Here is a 19,432-nt window from a genome sequence, read left to right as displayed (position 1 = left end):
ATTGCCGCTGGACTCCGCTAGCACTCAGAGCCATGGGGGCAAGCACATGTCACCGTTCCACTTTAGCAGCCCACCTCTGTGTACACATCAATCACGTTCCTGATGATCTTCCAGTTCTGAGAAAGACAGACTACACTTGAGGTGCCTTTACGTCTGCTGAAAACACAGGAAGGTAGAGAGCTCTTTTCGGCCATAGATTCCACATGTCTGATCCGAGTTGGTAGATTACCTGCTTAAGTAAGAGAGATTCAATTCCTATACAGTGGTCCTTCGATTTTCGCGGGTTCGAACTTCGTGAAACGGCTATACCACGGTTTTTCAAAAATATTAATTAAAAAAATACTTTGCTGTTTTTTTCCCTTTACCACGGTTTTTCACGCCCGATGACGTCATACGTCATCGCCAAACTTTCGTCCGCCTTTAATAAATATTTTTAAAAATAAACTTAATAAATAAACATGGTGAGTAATAATCTAAGGGAATGAGAAATTGCAGTTTAGGGGTTTAAAGTGTTAAGGGAAGGCTTGTGATACTGTTCATAGCCAAAAATAGTGTATTTACTTCCGCATCTCTACTTTGCGGAAATTCGACTTTCGCGGGCAGTCTCGGAATGCATCCCCCGCGAAAATCAAAGGAATACTGTACTGTAAAAAAGTGGAATAAGCAATAGTGAACCCACAGCCGTTTGCTATCAAAGCGGGCCCTGTAGAGTTTTAGCATGTCCCATTACAGAGAATTTAGGACGGCTTATGAGCTAAGCCTTGATAATGAGCCTGCTTAGTTAATTTCAGGGGTTTGCGGGAGCTATTAGCAAGCTGAATCAACTCAGATCAAACCCGGACTCCCGAGCAGGCTATATGCCGTCTGCAGCAATATTAGGATACTTTGTTACTTTAGGTACCTTTGCGTCACTCCGAAAGTACAAGGCCGTGATATTGATTTAAGCTTTAATAAGGGTCCTCAGCCATCCAGCCAACGCGGAGAGATTTCCTCGTAAACTGACGGCAAGGCAGCCCATTCCCTGGGCTGTGCTTCTCATCGCCACGCACTCAGCGCTACCCTTACAGGGCAATATGCTAACAAGCCAAAGCCAATTAAAAAGCTGCCATTTTCATGAAGCTTGACAGTCCATCTTTCCATGCCTGGCGTTCATCACGCTGAAGCTGTTCGATGGCAACGCAGGCCCCGCGCACAGCACTTCCGCCTGCTTGATTACAGGCATTTTATATACTGTCAATAGAGGATATTTCTTTATTGTGTTTCCAGGGCCTGGCCTTGCTGAGCTTTAGCCCACTGCAGGTGTTGGGATTTATACATAATCATTCACGTTGCTTCTCTTTCTTTTATGATATTATCGCCAATGTTTGCGCTGCAAGATAGCCATGCAGGAGGAAGAATTTTCTTCCAGTTCCCACTAAAGACCATACATGATCTTCCCTGCAATTTATCAAAGGGAACAGGAAGCATATAGCTCCCAAAATTCATTCATTCTTTCTTTCTTTCTTTCTTCCTTTCTTCCTTTTTCTTTTTTCTTTTTCTTTCTTTCTCTCTCTCTCTCTTTCCTTCCTTCTTTCCTTTCTTCCTTTTTTATTGGACTTGTATGCCACCCTTCTCCGGGGACTCAGGGCAGCTCACAACATATAAAACATACAAAAACCAATTCAAAAGTCCAATAATTAAAACAGTCTAAAAATCTCAAAACTTAAATATTTAATGCACATCCGTTATAAGAGTTTTTCTGGGTGAACTACTAACCCTCATGGGCAACGGATGGGGGAAATAATACAAACCTCTACTAAATGTTTAAGAAATAGGGTATATTTTCACCAACAGAGTTGGAGCTTTGCAGTTTTTTAGTATTTCTGCAATTTCCTTTTGCTTCTTGTAGGTAATGCAGCAGGAGAGCCACGTTAGTATATGACAGCAAACAATTGGAGTCACCTTTTCTAATTAACGTATTTTATTAGGAGGCATGAGTCTATACCTTTTAATAAACTCTATTTCAAAAAAATCGGTTATTGGGCTCCGGTTCTGTTTCTTCCTTCCTATGAAGGCAACTGCCAATTTTCCTACCCCTGTATCTAATAGTATTGACTCTTCTTCGCCTCCCAATAACATGCAGATGATGCAAAAATAAAAGGTTTAGAAACAATACGAAATTACAAAACCATGTATACTTTATGATTTTTTGAATGGGTTTCCAGTTGACTCTGAGCATCTCGGTTTGAATTTTTCAGCAGAGAATTTTATGTGTACAGTGATCCCCCGATTATCACGAGGGTTCCGTTCCAAGACCCCTCGCGATAATCGATAACTCGCGATGTAGCGGCACGGAAGTAAAAACACCAACTGCGCATGCGCATCCTGTTTTCCATGGCCGCACATGCGCAGATGGTGGAGTTTGCGTGTGGGCGGCGGGGAAGACCCCTTCGGCCGCCCAACAGCTGATCTGCTTCGCAGCGCGGCAGCAGCGAGGAGCCGAAGATGGGGTTTCCCCGTTGCCCAGGCAAAGGGGAAACCCCAAGATCGCTTGCCGCTTGCCTGTTCGCCCGCCCGCCCGGCTGCTCGCTTGCAGCGCGGCAGCAGCGAGGTGCCGAAGATGGGGTTTCCCCGTTGCCCAGGCAACGGGGGAAACCCCATCTTCGGCTCCTCGCTGCTGCCGCGCTGCCGAGCAGATCAGCTGGTGGGCGGCCGAAGGAACCTTCCCTGGGTGCCGCCCGCCGCTCGAGAGCAAGAGGGGGAGAGATAGAGAAAGAGAGAGAAGGAAAGAAAGAGATGAGAGAGGGAGGAAGAGAGTGTGAGAGAGGAAGAAGCAAGATAGAGAAAGAGAGAGAGAAAGAAAGATGAGAAAGGAAGGGAGTGACGTCATCGGGTGGAAAAATCGCGATATAGCGATTCGCAATGATCGGGATCGCGAAACTCGGGGGATCACTGTAATGATTATGGTTTGATCTTCCAAAAGGAAGAAAGCAAGAAGTGACCAGACTGAGCTAGGCTTTGACATAAACAAAGATTCGAGATTCGAGCTGGCCATGTCACATGCCTCTGACATGCATGCAGTTCTTACCATTTTGCTTCAGCTCTGGGGGGGGACCTCAGAATACTCACCTGCTCCAGTAATTGTGGATCCAAGCAATCCCCATCATCATTAAACAGGGCATCCCAGCTCTCATCTGCCATGTTGTCAGCCTCGCTGTGACTTACAGGATCAGTGCTGGTATTAGTGGTCTCTTCCAAACGAGATGGCACACGGTTTGTGGGTGGTTCTTCTCTTTTGCCTTCAGAGGCATCCTGCAAGCTTGAACACAGTTCCTCCAAAGCCGACTTTTCTACTTCTAAGGGTGTCGCTGCTTTCTCCAATATGTTTCCTGGACAACATGCCATCTTCTCAGCGTCAGACTTCAGAGACCGGCTGGCAGACTCCTTGGACTCTGCACCACTTCCGCTCTCTGGGCTCTGGTCAACCAAGCCCAAAATGTTTCCTTCTGTTGTCAGTGCAGCTTTTGCCTCAAATGTATCCAATTTGTACTGGCCTGTCTCACCACACAGGCTTTTCTCATCGTCGTGTTCACTTTCCTCTGCCTGTAACTTTTCATCATCTGCTGCCTTAAAGACCCAACTGGGCACATCATCTATCTTCTCAGGAGTCCTGTCTGAGCAACTCAAACCTATAGACACATTTGAGTGATCTGGAAGCTGCTCTCCGTCCTCCACGAGGTGACGCGTCTCCGACTGAGTTAAAATGCTGTCACGACTATCAGCAGTCTCTCCAACCTGATCGGAGATCAATGCAACCAAATGGTGGGAGGTAGGACTCTCGTTCTTGTCCCCATGCTGAACGCTCTCCTTCGCCTCTTCAGCTCTGTTACATTCCTTCGGCTCCACCACAGCGCATTCTGAGATGCTATTGTCACTCATTGCTGTTTGACTGGAGTTGCTTTGCTCTGTACATCGGCATCTATTATACGCGGTGATCTCCGAGGGAAACAGATGGCTTTTATCGATGTGCCCCATCAAATCACAGTTACTTATATGTGCTGAATTGGAGTTTCCTTCCTCTGTGCAGATGGGTGAACTACCCTTATATGTCTCTATGTTATCTGGAATCCTCTGGTCTGCAGTTCCAGATATACTGTTCTCACTGACTCCAGTCGATTCTGAACCACCGTCGCTTAAAGGATTTGTCCTGTTGTTCTTGAAGAGCAGCTGGCTACCTTCGCTTAGCCTTCTCTGCTCCAAGGAATTCTGCGCACCACCTTCGCCTGGTCCTACTGCTTCTGCGGCAACTACTGCCCTCTTGGTCCTGCCGGTGATCTGCATTTCTGATGGGCAGATATTCTCATTTTTCCATGAGACATTGACACTACTAATCTCTGGCTGGAAATCTGACATTTCTCCCCCTGAGACAGCTGACTGTACAGTACAGCCTTCATATGTCTCTGTTTTGCTCACTCCAGTAAAAGCTGGGTCCTGGAAGCTGGAGGAAGGCAACAAGTGATGTGACGTGGCCTTCCGATGGGACTTTGGACTCTTCTCTCCCTGAGCCTTTGTGCCTTGGTTTCTTTGGCAGAATGCATTGTTATGGCTTGAGTCCTGGAGAAACGTTCTTCTCTCTTTCCGAGGAGATCTGGCATTTCCCTGATCATTCTGAAGCAGCCCTGCCTCGCAGGCTTTACCACTCTCCTCTCTGGTGGTGCAGTGACTCTCACGTTTTTTGGCCACGGAAGTGCCACTTTTCGAGACTTCCTTCTCACGCCTTGCCTTGGGGACATACAGAACCATGTCCGGTTTCCTCACTCGAGCCCTGGTTTTGTTCGTATCTGGCTGCATGGCGTTATCAATATCTGCAAGAGAAAGAGAGAAAGACAGACAGTTCAATGCAGCAGCCGTCATGTAAATTAGCACAATGTGCTAATTAAAATAGAAATTCATCAGGGCAGATTTGAGGTGGTAGCACTTTAAAAAAAAATCAAGAAGAATCAGAATTTTATGAGGTTTGGCAAAAGGTATATATCTGGTTGGATACAAAGAAACAGAGATAACCTTATTTTTACATTATTTTAAACATATTTGTACTTAGTAGTTATATTGTATTAGATAGTGATTATTAACAATATAAAGATAAATTCCTTCTTTCCTCTTCTACCATTTCTCTTTTTCTTTCTTTCTTCATAGTTTATTTCAAGTTATAATTTTAAAATTTCTATATATTTTTAAATGTTTTAGATGTGTTTTTTTACTTATTATCTTACAATTGATATATTCAAGTATTTTAAAATTAATGATAAAGTTAGTTTTTTTTCTTTTTTACTTATTAAAAATATAAAGATGACTTCTACTTTGAGAGGAGCGATTGTTGCTCCACTAAATGTTACATGTAATGTATGTCTTGTCTGTCTTTGCAATTTAATAAAAAATATTATTTTAAAAAAATTGTTCTGAAATAAGGAAAGCATAGAGGCAGAACCCAGAGAGCAAAGCAGAGCTGGTTGTGCACAATATTGTACAGAAAACAGCATGGCATTCCTCTAAAGAAAGCTCCACTGGTTAAATACGTTGGCATTTTGATTATTCTTTTGATCAATGAACTACTTGAGCATTTCTTATAGGTCTTGCATCAGATTTTGAGGCCATCAGATCTCCTCTGCGGTTTCTTTCTCTACTGCTAAACATTTTCTGATATTGCTCTCAAGAAAGGAGGATAATCATGCCTAAATAAACCACAGTAATTTTGCACTAGGCACAAAAAGAAAGAGAAAGATATAAATCATGCTCATCCAATGAAACCTGGTATGGCTTGTTATTTTTAAAAACTGGTATAAGTAAGCTTCAACCTGCTGCCTCCTGCATGTTGGTACCCTAATCCCAGCTGCTTCATACTCTAATCAAACTCCTCTTAGGGTTTTTGTCAGCTTTGTCACAATCCTGTAGGAAACCACAGTGGTGTTTGCCATAAGCTCAGCTTTCCTTACAATACCCCAACCTGTATCCAAAACCAAAGGTTTCTATGTTGTATTTAAAATTCAAATGGATACTTTTGTTCAAAAAGATTTTGAGAAGGGGGGGTTGGTCTTACCTAATACACCTCTTCTCATCAGGTGGAGCCAGAATTCAGGATGGCTTGTCCTCGCCCACTCAGAATGAGGACCAAGTCTGCTACTTTTTGCCAGATCCACCTTCCTAGGACCCAGCTTTGACGAGACCCAAGAAGCAGACTCGATGTGGCTACCAATATGATACAGTCAACTACATGTAGGCTTCCCTTCCTGAAAATGCCAAAAATGGGCAGATGCCACCAAGCAAAAAGTCAGTCCAAAGAAAAATCAACTACGGTATCACAGGAGCAACAACAGCAACAACAATTCCATCTGTCCGTCCATAACCCTGGGGGGGGATTATTGACCCCCTCAGAGAGGGTCTGCAACTTGGGCATCCTCCTCAATCCACAGCTCACATTAGAGAAACATCTTTCAGCTGTGGCGAGGGGGACGTTTGCCCAGGTTCGCCTGGTGCACCAGTTGCGGCCCTATCTGGACCGGGACTCACTACTCACAGTCACTCATGCCCTCATCACCTCAAGGTTCGACTACTGTAATGCTCTCTACATGGGGCTACCTTTGAAAAGTGTTCGGAAACTTCAGATCGTGCAGAATGCAGATGCGAGAGCAATCATGGGCTTCCCTAAATATGCCCATGTCACACCAACACTCCGCAGTCTGCATTGGTTGCCGATAAGTTTCCGGTCACAATTCAAAGTGTTGGTTATGACCTATAAAGCCCTTCATGGCATTGGACCAGAATATCTCCAGGACCACCTTCTGCCGCACGGATCCCAGCGACCAGTTAGGTCCCACAGAGTTGGCCTTCTCCGGGTCCCGTTGACTAAACAATGTCGTTTGGTGGGACCCAGGAGAAGAGCCTTCTCTGTGGCGGCCCCAACCCTCTGGAACCAGCTCCCCCCGGAGATTAGAACTGCCCCCACCCTCCTTGCCTTTCGTAAAGTTCTTAAGACCCATCTCTGCCATTAGGCATGGGGGAACTGAGACATCTCCCCCGGACCTATACAGTTTATACATGGTATGTTTGTGTGTATGTTTGCTTTTAATAATGGGGTTTTTAGTGTTTTTTAAATTATTAGATTTGTTCTTACATTGTTTTTGTTATTGTTGTGAGCCGAGTCTACGGAGAGGGGCGGCATACAAATCTAATAAATAATAATAATAATAATAACAACAACAACAACAACAACATCAGTCCAAGAAACGAGAAGTAAGAAGGAACGGACCCCTCAAGGTGGGACTGAGTGCTGGCTCCAGCTGATGGGAAGAGGCGTGTCAGGTAAGACCAAAGCCCCTTCTCCATTGTGGGTGGAGCCAGCATTCAGGATGGGACCTACCAAAGCCAAAACTCCTCTGGGTGGACATAGTCCAAGTCCAATTCAGTGAGACTCCTCGCGGACCCTCTGCAGGATCCTACAGCCAAAAGCCAAATCCGCCAAACTTGCCAATTTTGTAGTGGCGGATGAACTGAAAAGGAGAAGTCCAAGTTGCCACTTGACAAACCTCCACCAGGGGTGCTTGGGTCGCCTAGGCACCGAAGCTGCTGCACTATGCATGGAGTGGGCCCTGATCCCCAACGGCTGTAGCATAGCCAAGAGTTCACATGCCTTAGCAATAGTTCCGCAAATCCAACGGCCAATGGTCGTGGAGGACACCTTCTAACCCAAGGAATGAGGTGGGCCCTGATAAGGGCCTGCTCAGTTATTTTTTTTCAGGCCTCAGCAATTCTTCCAACTTGTCTGGCATAGCGGTTGTTGTATGAAGGGCAAGCACTGAAGTGTCAACCGTGGGGAAATTTGAAAAATAAGGCTAATTCTGGGGCCATATTGAAGTGCTTGTAGTCAAGGGAGGTAGGCAAGGGTCTGTTCTGGGTCCTATTCTTTTTAATATGTTTGTGAGTGACATAGGGGAAGGTTTGGTAGGGAAGGTTTGCCTATTTGCTGATGACTCTAAAGTGTGCAATAGGGTTGATATTCCTGGAGACGTCCGTAATATGGTAAATGATTTAGCTTTACTAGATAAATGGTCAAAGCAATGGAAACTGCAGTTTAATGTTTCCAAATGTAAAATAATGCACTTGGGGAAAAGGAATCCTAAATCTGAGTATTGTATTGGCAGTTCTGTGTTAGCAAAAACTTCAGAAGAGAAGGATTTAGGGTAGTGATTTCTGACAGTCTCAAAATGGGTGAACAGTGCAGTCAGGCGGTAGGGAAAGCAAGTAGGATGCTTGGCTGCATAGCTAGAGGTATAACAAGCAGGAAGAGGGAGATTATGATCCCGCTATATAGAATGCTGGCGAGACCACATTTGGAATACTGTGTTCAGTTCTGGAGACCTCACCTACAAAAAGATATTGACAAAATTGAACGGGTCCAAAGACGGGCTACAAGAATGGTGGAAGGTCTTAAGCATAAAACGTATCAGGAAAGACTTAATGAACTCAATCTGTATAGTCTGGAGGACAGAAGGAAAAGGGGGGACATGATCGAAACATTTAAATATATTAAAGGGTTAAATAAGGTCCAGGAGGGAAGTTTTTTTAATAGGAAAGTGAACACAAGAACAAGGGGACACAATCTGAAGTTAGTTGGGGGAAAGATCAAAAGCAACATGAGAAAATATTATTTTACTGAAAGAGTAGTAGATCCTTGGAACAAACTTCCAGCAGACGTGGTAGATAAATCCACAGTAAATGAATTTAAACATGCCTGGGATAAACATATATCCATCCTAAGATAAAATACAGAAAATAGTATAAGGGCAGACTAGATGGACCATGAGGTTTTTTTCTGCCGTCAGACTTCTATGTTTCTAAGTACCCAATGCCAGAGTCTTCCATTGTCTTTGGAAGTTGTCTAGGAAGAGTTGCGGTGCTGGAATGAAGTCCACCTCCACTGTGAACTCAGCAAACAGCAGATTGATGTGCAGGGATGTGGAATCTGCAGCTTACGTTAAGGGGCTGTCCAGCCCCGCAGTTCACTGGGCCTTGAAAAGTAGGGGCTTGAAAAGTCCTGGAGGGAACAGGGCCGAGGAGGCCTGCTGCTCTTGTGGCATGTCTTCCTCCAACGAGACCAGTATTCCTCATCAAAGTCCAGACCACTACTGAATTGGAATCGGATCTTGATGGTCAGGAGTTCTTGCTTGACTTGTACTGATATGATTAATCAGTCCAAGTCAAGCAAGGACTCCTGACCATCAAGATCCAATTCCAATTCAGTAGTGGTCTGGACTTTGATGACAAATACTGGTCCCAGGCCAGATCAGGGGCCCCTGGGGGCTGACTGGGGTGGAGTCACTCAGAGACTGTAGACATGTGTCAAAGCCCTGTTGCACAGTTGCCACCATCATAGCCTATAGGTTGGCCATGTCTAAGGAGACCAGTGCTGCCAGGCCTGGAGCCACTGACAATGGGTGGATTGTCTGGACTCCAGAATCGAGGGAAGCCTCAGGGGTCTGAGGAATGGAGGGCTTGGAGAGGCTGGCTGACCCCCAAGGGTCTGCAAAAGGCCTATACAAATTGGATTGTCCAAAAACAAGTGGTCTGATGATGGTCGAGAAGCCACTTGGTCAGCCACTGTGCCCTTTGAAGGGGAGTCCTTATCGAAGGGGATCTGGTCCATGGCCCTGCTGCAAATTTTCTTCAGGGCCTTGTCCCTGCAGCATTCCACTCTCTGTGGCCTTGGAGCTGCGGGCGCTATCTGAGGAATCGTCCTCTAAACGGCTGGAGGTACTGGGGAGATCTTCCTCTGGGGTTGGGCAGTTGGTTTTATGCTGCCACTCGCCCCCTGGTTAATCAGAGGAACTTCTCATTGACATATTTATTGAGGCCTGATAGTCAGCTGTAAAAAATGGCTGTCGAAAGGAGGCATAAAATGGCCACTGCAACTGTACATTTGAAAAAGAAGTCACAAAATGGCTACCACAACTGATCACTGCAGAAATAGTGGGCTGGAGGGGAGCCAAGAGCAACTGGTGCCAACCAGGGCGAGCCCTGTAATGTCCAAGCATCTGAAGCTAGTTGGAGGTGTAAGGCCAGGAAGCAAGATGAGGCTACGCGAGCCAAGGCTCAAGTGCACGTTCAGGCCTCTGGGCAAATTGAAGCTAGGTGGGAAATGGTGTCTACCTCAGCTGCCTTTGGTGATCACCCAAGGGCTGCACAAGCATGAGCTTCAGCGTCTGACTCAATCCCCTCAATGACAGCTGAAACAGGTGGGAATTAAGGGGCCACCCTGGTAGCGGGAACACAGGCATCGGAATGGAATGTGTGGAGGCGATTGGGCAGGACGCGCCGGTCTGGATGCGGACAAGTTGCTACAGAGGGCAGAGGGAGATCACCCCTTCCCTTATTTGCCGAGTTGTCTGGTCAGAAAGACCTCCTGCAAATAAAAACGGTCCAGGGAGGTCTTCGTGAGTGCAATGGGAAGGCCCGGATGTCTTGCTGTGACAGGAGCCAAAGCTCAGCTGCCAAAATATCTCCGGGACCGCCTTCCGCTGCACAAATCCCAGCGACTAGTTAGGTCCCACAGAGTTGGCCTTCTCCAGGTCCCGTCGACTAAACAATGTCGTTTGGCGGGACCCAGGGGAAGAGCTTTCTCTGTGGCGGCCCCGGCCCTCTGGAACCAACTCCCCCCAGATATCAGAGTTGCCCCCACCCTCCTTGCCTTTTGTAAGCTCCTTAAAACCCACCTCTGTCATCAGGCACGGGGGAATTGAGATATTCCCTTCCCCTAGGCTTATAAAAATTTATGCATGGTATGTCTGTATGTATGATTGGTCTCTTAAACTGGGGTTTATTTTTAAAATTAACTTAAATATTAGATTTGTTTATATTGTTTTGTTGCTGTTGTTAGCTGCCCCGAGTCTGCGGAGAGGGGCGGCATACAAATTTGATTAATAAATAAATAAATAATAAATAAAATGCCCAAGTGCCTCGGATGACAGAGGGCTTGGGAAGATCACTCACAAAGTCCAAAAAAGTCAGAAGACAAGCCAAGGAATCCGATCAATTTGCCGATCAATTTCCGGTCACAATTCAAAGTGTTGGTTATGACCTATAAAGCCCTTCATGGCATCGGACCAGAATATCTCCGAAACCGCCTCCTGCTGCACGAATCCCAGCGACCGATTAGGTCCCACAGAGTGGGCCTTCTCTGGGTCCCGTCAACTAAACAATGTCGGTTGGCGGGCCCCAGGGGAAGAGCCTTCTTTGTGGCGGCCCCGACTCTCTGGAACCAGCTCCCCCCAGAGATTAGAACTGCCCCTGCCCTCCTTGCCTTTCGTAAACTCCTCAAAACCCATCTTTGTCATCAGGCATGAGGGAATTGAGATATCTCCCCAGGGCCTATATAATTTATGTATGGTATGTTTGTAGGTATGTCTGCTTAAAAATGGGGTTTTCTTAACTACTTTAAAGTTTGAAATTGTAAATTATTAGATTTGTTATGAATTGCTTTATTATGTTGTGAGCCGCCCCGATTCTACGGAAAGGGGCGGCATACAAATCTAATAAATAAATAAATAAATGAATGAATGAATGAATGAATGAATGAACGAATAAAAATATAAATAAATAAATAAATGAATAAAAATATAAATAATAATATAAATAATAATATAATAATATAATATAATATAATATAATATAATATAATATAATATAATATAATATAATATAATATAATATAATATAATATAATATAATATAATAAAACCAGCATTCAGGAAGGGAGAGTTCAATAGCCACGTCCATCCAGTCTGAGAACCGAGTCAAAGCTGGGTCCTAGGAGGGTGGATCCAGCAAAAAGCAACAGACACGCCCCTCATTCTGAGTGGATGAGGACAGCCCATCCTGAATGCTGGCTCCACCCACAACGGAGAATGAAAGAGTCACAAAATAATTATGTTTTAGGATAGATGAGGCAGCAAGTAAAAAAGGTATGCAATTTTAGTCTCAATTGTAATTCTAGCCTCTAGCCTCAAGGCTCAAGCTGTTGCAAATATCATTCAGTGTCTCTGCTCTCGAGTGGGAGGAAAACAATCTTTTAAAAAAATACCCAGATTTATTAACCTATATTCTGCACAACTGGCAACTTGCTTTTCTCTTTGTTTAAAGAATACGTGCAAATCTCCAGGATAATAAAATCAGTCAAGATTCTCTTCTATTAATTAACAGACCAACTCTTGATCCTGTTTCCATACGACCCCCAATTTCTATTTACCGTATCACATTTTTAATGTGTTGTATATTAATTGACTGACCAAACTAGCAGACTTGAAGAAAATTGCTTTTATAGATGTATAGGAAATTGTATAAACCTGGGAGCAATTAATGAAAGGAAACAGAATTATCTCTAGAGCAGTGTTTCCCAACCTTAGCAACATGGAGATATCTGGACTTCAACTCCCAGAATTCCCCAGCCAGCAAATGCTGGCTGGGGAATTCTGGGAGTTGAAGTCCAAATATCTTCAAGTTGCCAAGGTTGGGAAACACTGCTCCAGAGGGTGGTAAGCAGTAATGGGCTATATGCCGGAAAGGTGGGAACACCGTTCCGGAGGCGGTAATGGAGCGTATAGGTTTGATCCATTGCCACCGCATGTGCACGCGCCGTGCAGGCCCAACCGGCGCAATTCCGATAAAAATTATCGGTTTTAGCAAAGATACTGGCAATTTTTGCTTCCGGAAGGCGCCTATAGCAGCAGCTGGTGAAAGCAGCCTGCCCAAGGTCCGGCCGCCTGGCCTGCTCTCTGCTCTCCTACACCGCGGGAGAGAGATGCCTGCGGTGCGGGAGAGCACAGAGAGGTCACGCGGCCGGAGCTTGGGGCCACTTGGCCTGCTCCCCACGCCATGGCCCATCTTCTCCGGCACGTGACCTTCTCAGGAGGTCACGCGCCGGAGCAAGGTAAGGGCTGGGCAGGGTGGCAAAGTGGACAGGTCGTTCACAGTGGAGCTGCCGTGAGTGGCTGGACGAGCAGTGGAAAGTGGGGCAAGTGGTGGCTAGCAGAGGGAGCACAGGGATGAATGGCGGTCAGCAGCAGGGACAGCAGGGGGAGTGGCGGTCAGCAGTGGGGAGAGCGGCGGCAGTCATCTACCTTATTTTGGCCTATTTCTAGACCGTTTTACTCCTGTGCATGCGCAGAAGCTAAAAAGCCCGGAAATCCCACACCAGGTGCACACCCGCGATCCTGGATCATTCCAGTAGCCTCAGGAGTGGTGGCCCGTCCCTGGTGGTAAGATAATGTTCTGCTGGATCAGTGAAGGCTAGGTATATATTTACATAGAAACACAGAAACATAGAAGACTGATGGCAGAAAAAGACCTCATGGACCATCTAGTCTGCCCTTATACTATTTCCTGTATTTTATCTTACAATGGATATATGTTTATCCCAGGCATGTTTAAATTCAGTTACTGTGGATTTACCAACCACGTCTGCTGGAAGTTTGTTCCAAGGGTCTACTACTCTTTCAGTAAAATAATATTTTCTCACGTTGCTTTTGATCTTTCCCCTAACTAACTTCAGATTGTGTCCCCTTGTTCTTGTGTTCACTTTCCTATTAAAAACACTTCCCTCCTGAACCTTATTTAACCCTTTAACATATTTAAATGTTTCGATCATGTCCCCCCTTTTCCTTCTGTCCTCCATACTATACAGATTGAGTTCGTTAAGTCTTTCCTGATACGTTTTATGCTTAAATTATGCTTAATTTACCATTTTTTTCATCACACAGCACCCACAAAGTTCAGGAACAACAGAGAACCTGCCCTATTATATTTTTTGCTTATGTCCCTGCCCAAGAGACTAGGGGGCAGAACACAACTCAGTGATAAAACTACATGTTTTGCATGCAGAAAGTGATAGGAAAGAGTCTTCTGGTCAAAATTATTACTTCAGTTTCAGTGGACATAGCTGGATACAGCATAAAATGGTCATGTAAAAATTAAACTTCCCGTTTTCCTACTTCTGAAAAAAAAGCAATGGAGGTTCCTTGCCCAAAGCTTTTGTTTTTTTAAAAAATATTGAATCCAGCATTTTTTGGGGGAAATAGTAAACAAGCTATGGAAGCAGGATAGTATTCAGTGATGGGCTGCCAAAATTTTTATTGCCACGCTGTGGGCTTGGCTTATTTTGTAGGTGTGGCTTCATTGCATTGTGACTGGTTAGGAGTGGCTTGCCAGTCATGTGACCAGGTGGGAGTGGCTTGACAATCATGTGACCGGGGGTGGCTTAAAGGTCATGTGACTGGGTGGGTGTTGCTTACTGACCAAGATAAGTTTTCAAATAGGTGCTTGGACTCTTTTTTCAGTTGATTAAGTCACATTATTTGAATAGTCACAAAAAGGACAAATGATAGACAGCATTATTTGTTGAGGAGTACAGGAACATTTTAAGGTTTTGTGCTGAACCCACAAGATTCAGTATGATAACAGATTAGGCAAGTAGCTCAAATTTCTTTCATTGCTATAAAAGTTCAGTTCTAGATAATGATTAAAATGATTAAAGCATTTATGGGTAAAACAAACTATTTAATTATTTCCTATTTTAAAAGTAATTAAGGATCATACTAAGATACCAGAGAAGGAAGGACAATAAAAAAAAACTATTAACTATTCAATAAACAGTGCATAAACTTACTATTCCCCAGTGCAGCCCCCCATGGAGGCAGCAGCCCATCACTGACAGTATTATATAAAAAACTGGAAAAGACATAAGTCTGAGTTGAAGGAGGAGTTTCCCATGGCTTGCTTGCCTATTTCATCCAAAGAACTAAGTCTAAGTTTCCATCCAGATGCTTCATGGCATCGGACCAGAATATCTCCGGGACCGCCTTCTGCCGCACGAATCCCAGCGACCGGTTAGGTCCCACAGAGTTGGCCTTCTCCGGGTCCCGTCGACTAAGCAATGTTGTTTGGCGGGACCCAGGAGAAGAGCCTTCTCTGTGGCGGCCCCGACCCTCTGGAACCAGCTCTCCCCAGATATCAGAGTTGCCCCCACCCTCCTTGCCTTTCGCAAGCTCCTTAAAACCCACCTCTGTCATCAGGAATGGGGGAATTGAAATTTCCCTGCCCCCTAGGCTTATAGAATTTATACATGGTATGCTTGTATGTATGAGTGGTTCTTTAAATTGGGTTTTTTTTAGATTGTCTTTTAATATTAGATTTGTTTACATTGTCTTTTTATATTGTTGTTAGCCGCCCCGAGTCTTCGGAGAGGGGCGGCATACAAATCTAATAAATACTAATACTAATGCTGTGTGGATCTAAAAAGATCACCAATGTCTAACACGTTCTATCTTTTGGCCTCTATATGGAGATGAAATGGATACTTAATTCAATCTACTGAGCTTTACAAAGGAAAAAAGAATCAGAGTATTCCTCTTCCTCTTTTATAGAGGTATAACAAGCAGGAAGAGGGAGATTGTGATCCCCTTATATAGAGCGCTGGTGAGACCACATTTGGAATACTGTGTTCAGTTCTGGAGACCTCACCTACAAAAAGATATTGACAAAATTGAACGGGTCCAAAGACGGGCTACAAGAATGGTGGAAGGTCTTAAGCATAAAACGTATCAGGAAAGACTTAATGAACTCAATCTGTATAGTCTGGAGGACAGAAGGAAAAGGGGGGACATGATCGAAACATTTAAATATATTAAAGGGTTAAACAAGGTCCAGGAGGGAAGTGTTTTTAAAAGGAAAGTGAACACAAGAACAAGGGGACACAATCTGAAGTTAGTTGGGGGAAAGATCAAAAGCAACATGAGAAAATATTATTTTACTGAAAGAGTAGTAGATCCTTGGAACAAACTTCCAGCAGACGTGGTAGATAAATCCACAGTAACTGAATTTAAACATGCCTGGGATAAACATAGATCCATCCTAAGATAAAATACAGAAAATAGTATAAGGGCAGACTAGATGGACCAGGAGGTCTTTTTCTGCCGTCAGACTTCTATGTTTCTATGTTTCTCTTCATCTCTCCCTCCTTCCCCCCCTCTCTAAATGCCATAGAGGGGATTTTGCTGTGCCCTTTTCTCTTTTGCAATTGCATTCCCCCGGATATATAAGAAGTAGAGTATATATATTCTAAACTGACAGGTTCCTAAGGGACAGATCTAAGCCCCTTAAGCCAAAGATCGACAGACTATAAAATGTCACATGTTCCAAAAATATATAGCATATATGGTATTAAATGATGGTTTACACATTAATAAAGCAAGAGCAAAGATACTGTATTGAACATACCACCGGTATATAAAGAGCTCGGCTTTTATGCATTTATCTGTATCTCCTAACAGCAGTTATTGAGCGAGACAGGATTTATGGCAGGATGGCGGTATTTACACAATGTGCTTTTCTGGTTGAACAATGGGGTAAGTGTACTGTGAGAATATTACAGCTCAGAAAGGAGTAGGATAGGAGAAGATTCATTTTAATCTCCCAAACCCTCACTTTATTCTGGTTTAAGCAATTCAAGGTATTGGATTATCACCTATAAATCCCTATTTGGAATAGCTTGGTTATGTGACCATCATAACCCAGTCAAAATGGGGACGTTTTTTTAATCCAACCCGGTCAGTCTTCAAAAATGGAGTTGGAGCTCTTTAGAGCAGTGTTTTTCAACCAGTGTGCCACGGCATATAGTGTGCCTCGAGACATGGTCAGGTGTGCCGCGAAGAAGGAAGCTCAGGTTCCGATCTCGCAACTTTTTGCTGAGTGAGTGAGAGTGAGAAAGAGAGAGAGAAAGAGAGAGAGAGAGAAAGAGTGAGAGAGAGAGAGAAAGCAAGAGAGAAAGAAAAGAGAGAAAGAGAGAGAAAGCAAGAGTGTGAGAGAAAGAAGGCAAGAGGAGAGAGAAAGAAACAAGAGAGAGAAAAGGAGGAAGGGAGCGAGAGAGAGAGAAATGAGCAAAAAGGGGAGGAAAAAAGAGAAACGAGAAAATGATTGAGACAGAGAATGAGAGGAAAGAGAGAGAAACAAAAGAGAGAGATAAGTGACTCTTGATTTAAAGCATATGATAAAAAGCACCCAAAGAATAAGAGAGGAAAAAAACCCAGCCATCACCTGTTTTTGGAAATGGTTCAAGAGTGTGTATACACACACACACACACACAAGGGTGGGGAGGAGACAGGGATGGAAAAAGAGAGGAGAGTGTCTTAGGGTGTCATTTTGTGTCATTTTGGTTGGTGGTGTGCCCAGGATTTTGTAAATGTAAAAAATGCGCTGCGGCTCAAAAAAGGTTGAAAATCACTGCTTTAGAGAATAGTGAAGAACACTTTAAAATAAAGGAAGCCTTGCTTGATTAATTTCTTGGAAAGATCAATATATAATAATGACCCCTGCACTCATTTTGTTGACAAAGTTCAGTATTTTACCGAAAGAGAAGTAGATCCTTGGAACAAACTTCCAGCAGAAGTGGTAGATAAATCCACAGTAAATGAATTTAAACATGTCTGAGATAAACATATATCCATCCTATGATAAAATACAGAAAATAGTATAAGGGCAGACTAGATGGACCATGAGGTCTTTTTCTGCCGTCAGACTTCTATGTTTCTATGTTTCTATGAAACTGTAGAAAGTTCAGAGTAAACTGGTGGTACCTTAGTTCATCCCAGCCATATCAATGCAAAATACATATCGTATTTTTCAGAGAATAAGACACACATTTTTCCATTCTAAAAGAGGCTGAAAATTTGAGTGCATCTTATACTCCAAATGTAGTTTTTTTGAAGCTTCCCCTCCCCCCAGCCCTAACTAGATCCTAAGGATCTTCCCGGCTTTCTACTCCCTCCAAAGGTTTTTTTCCCCAGCCCTAAGTCTCTGCAGGCTTGTTTTCATTCCTACTTCCTCTGAAAAAGGCTTTTTCAGCCCTAACACGGTGCTAACCATCTTCCTGGCTTGCAGCATTTTTAAAAATTCCTACTGCCTCCAAAGCAGTTTTTCCTACCCTAAGTCTTTGCAGGCTTGTTTTCATTCCTACTCCTTCTGAAAAAAAGCTTTTTCAGCCCTAACCAAGGAATAAAATAATGTGCTGAAGCTGAACAGACTAAGGACGCTAGCAAGATGAATACGTGATAGGTAGATTTCCCCCCTATTTTCCTCTTCCAAAACTAAACTGTGTCTCATACTCTGAAAAATATGGTAATGTCAGATGCAAAAGACCAGGTCCACATTACTTACTATTCATGCCTATGCACAGGAATCTACTCAACTAATGGTCAGCAATATTTTGGCAGTAGATAAGGAATTCAAGAGGAGCTGGACTTAATCCATTGGTGGCTATGTAGCAACTCTAGGTTGATTCCTCTTTTGACTCCAGCCTCAGGTTCTACCATTTCTTCTCCTATTTCTGAAGAGGTTCAGAAACAAACACAAATGTTAGAAATACACTCATCATAAAGTGAACACCCACACAAAATCTTGTTCATTTGCCAGCTATCTATAAGAATACCAGGTGGCATTTCGTGTCAGATCCACTTTCAAACAAGGAAGAGAACAAAGAACTCTGGACAAGCAGGGAATTTAATATAAATGTTTGAGGATTCCCAAAGTATGGGAAATGTAAAGAAAATCTATTTATATTTCTAATCCACGGGATTCCAATCACTTCTTTAAAAACTTCAGAGAAGGGCTGCATACAAATATTATTATTATTATTATTCATAATAATAAAAGTGGTCCCAGTGGTACTTGGCACGCTGGGCGCAGTGCCAAAGGATCTCAGCGGACATTTGAAAACCATAGGAATTGACAAAATCTCCATCTGTCAATTGCAAAAGGCCACTTTACTGGGATCGGCAAACATAATTTGCCGCTACATCACGCAGTCCTAGGTGCTTGGGAAGTGCCCGACTGGTGATGAAATACGAAATCCAGCATAGTGATCTCATTTGCTGTGTTGTATCGACATAGTAGTAGTAGTAGTAGTAGTAGTAGTAGTAGTAGTAGTAGTAACAATAATAATAATAATAATAATAATAATAATAATAATAATAATAATGTTGGTCATGACCTTTAAAGCCCTACATAGCATTGCACCAGATTACCTCCGGAACCGTCTGCTACCGCACGAATCCCAGCGACCGATAAGGTCCCACAGAGTTGGCCTTCTCCGGGTCCCGTCGACTAAACAATGTCGTTTGGCGGGCCCCAGGGAAAGAGCCTTCTCTGTGGCGGCCCCGGCCCTCTGGAACCAACTCCCCCCGGAGATTAGAACTGCCCCCACCCTCCCTGTCTTTCGTAAACTACTCAAGACTCATTTATACCGCCAGGCATGGGGGAGTTGAGATAGCCCTTCCCCCTAGGCCATTACAAGTTATGCATGGTATGTTTGTTTGTATGTTTGGTTTTATAATAGGGGTTTTAGTTGTTTTT

At 43.9% G+C, this 19,432-nt stretch overlaps 1 protein-coding gene across 1 annotated transcript in view; it reads right to left on the bottom strand.

Annotated features, from left to right (window-relative positions):
• Positions 1-19,432, bottom strand: part of R3HCC1L (R3H domain and coiled-coil containing 1 like) — a 72,655-nt gene that overhangs the window by 18,834 nt on the left and 34,389 nt on the right. Inside the window, exons 2-4 of the mRNA XM_070754224.1 lie at positions 18,239-18,407; positions 3,109-4,844; positions 1,143-1,204 (exon numbers count right to left, since the gene is read on the bottom strand). Of these exons, the coding sequence (XP_070610325.1) occupies positions 1,143-1,204; positions 3,109-4,844; positions 18,239-18,245 (1,805 nt within the window). The 5' untranslated portion in view covers positions 18,246-18,407. The remainder of the gene's footprint in view (positions 1-1,142; positions 1,205-3,108; positions 4,845-18,238; positions 18,408-19,432) is intronic.

The sequence above is a fragment of the Erythrolamprus reginae genome, chromosome 5, assembly GCF_031021105.1.
Source record: "Erythrolamprus reginae isolate rEryReg1 chromosome 5, rEryReg1.hap1, whole genome shotgun sequence".
Taxonomy (NCBI): Eukaryota; Metazoa; Chordata; class Lepidosauria; order Squamata; family Dipsadidae; genus Erythrolamprus; species Erythrolamprus reginae.
The sequence above is the reverse complement of the archived record's forward strand: the minus strand, read 5'-3'. Positions and strand labels throughout refer to the sequence as shown.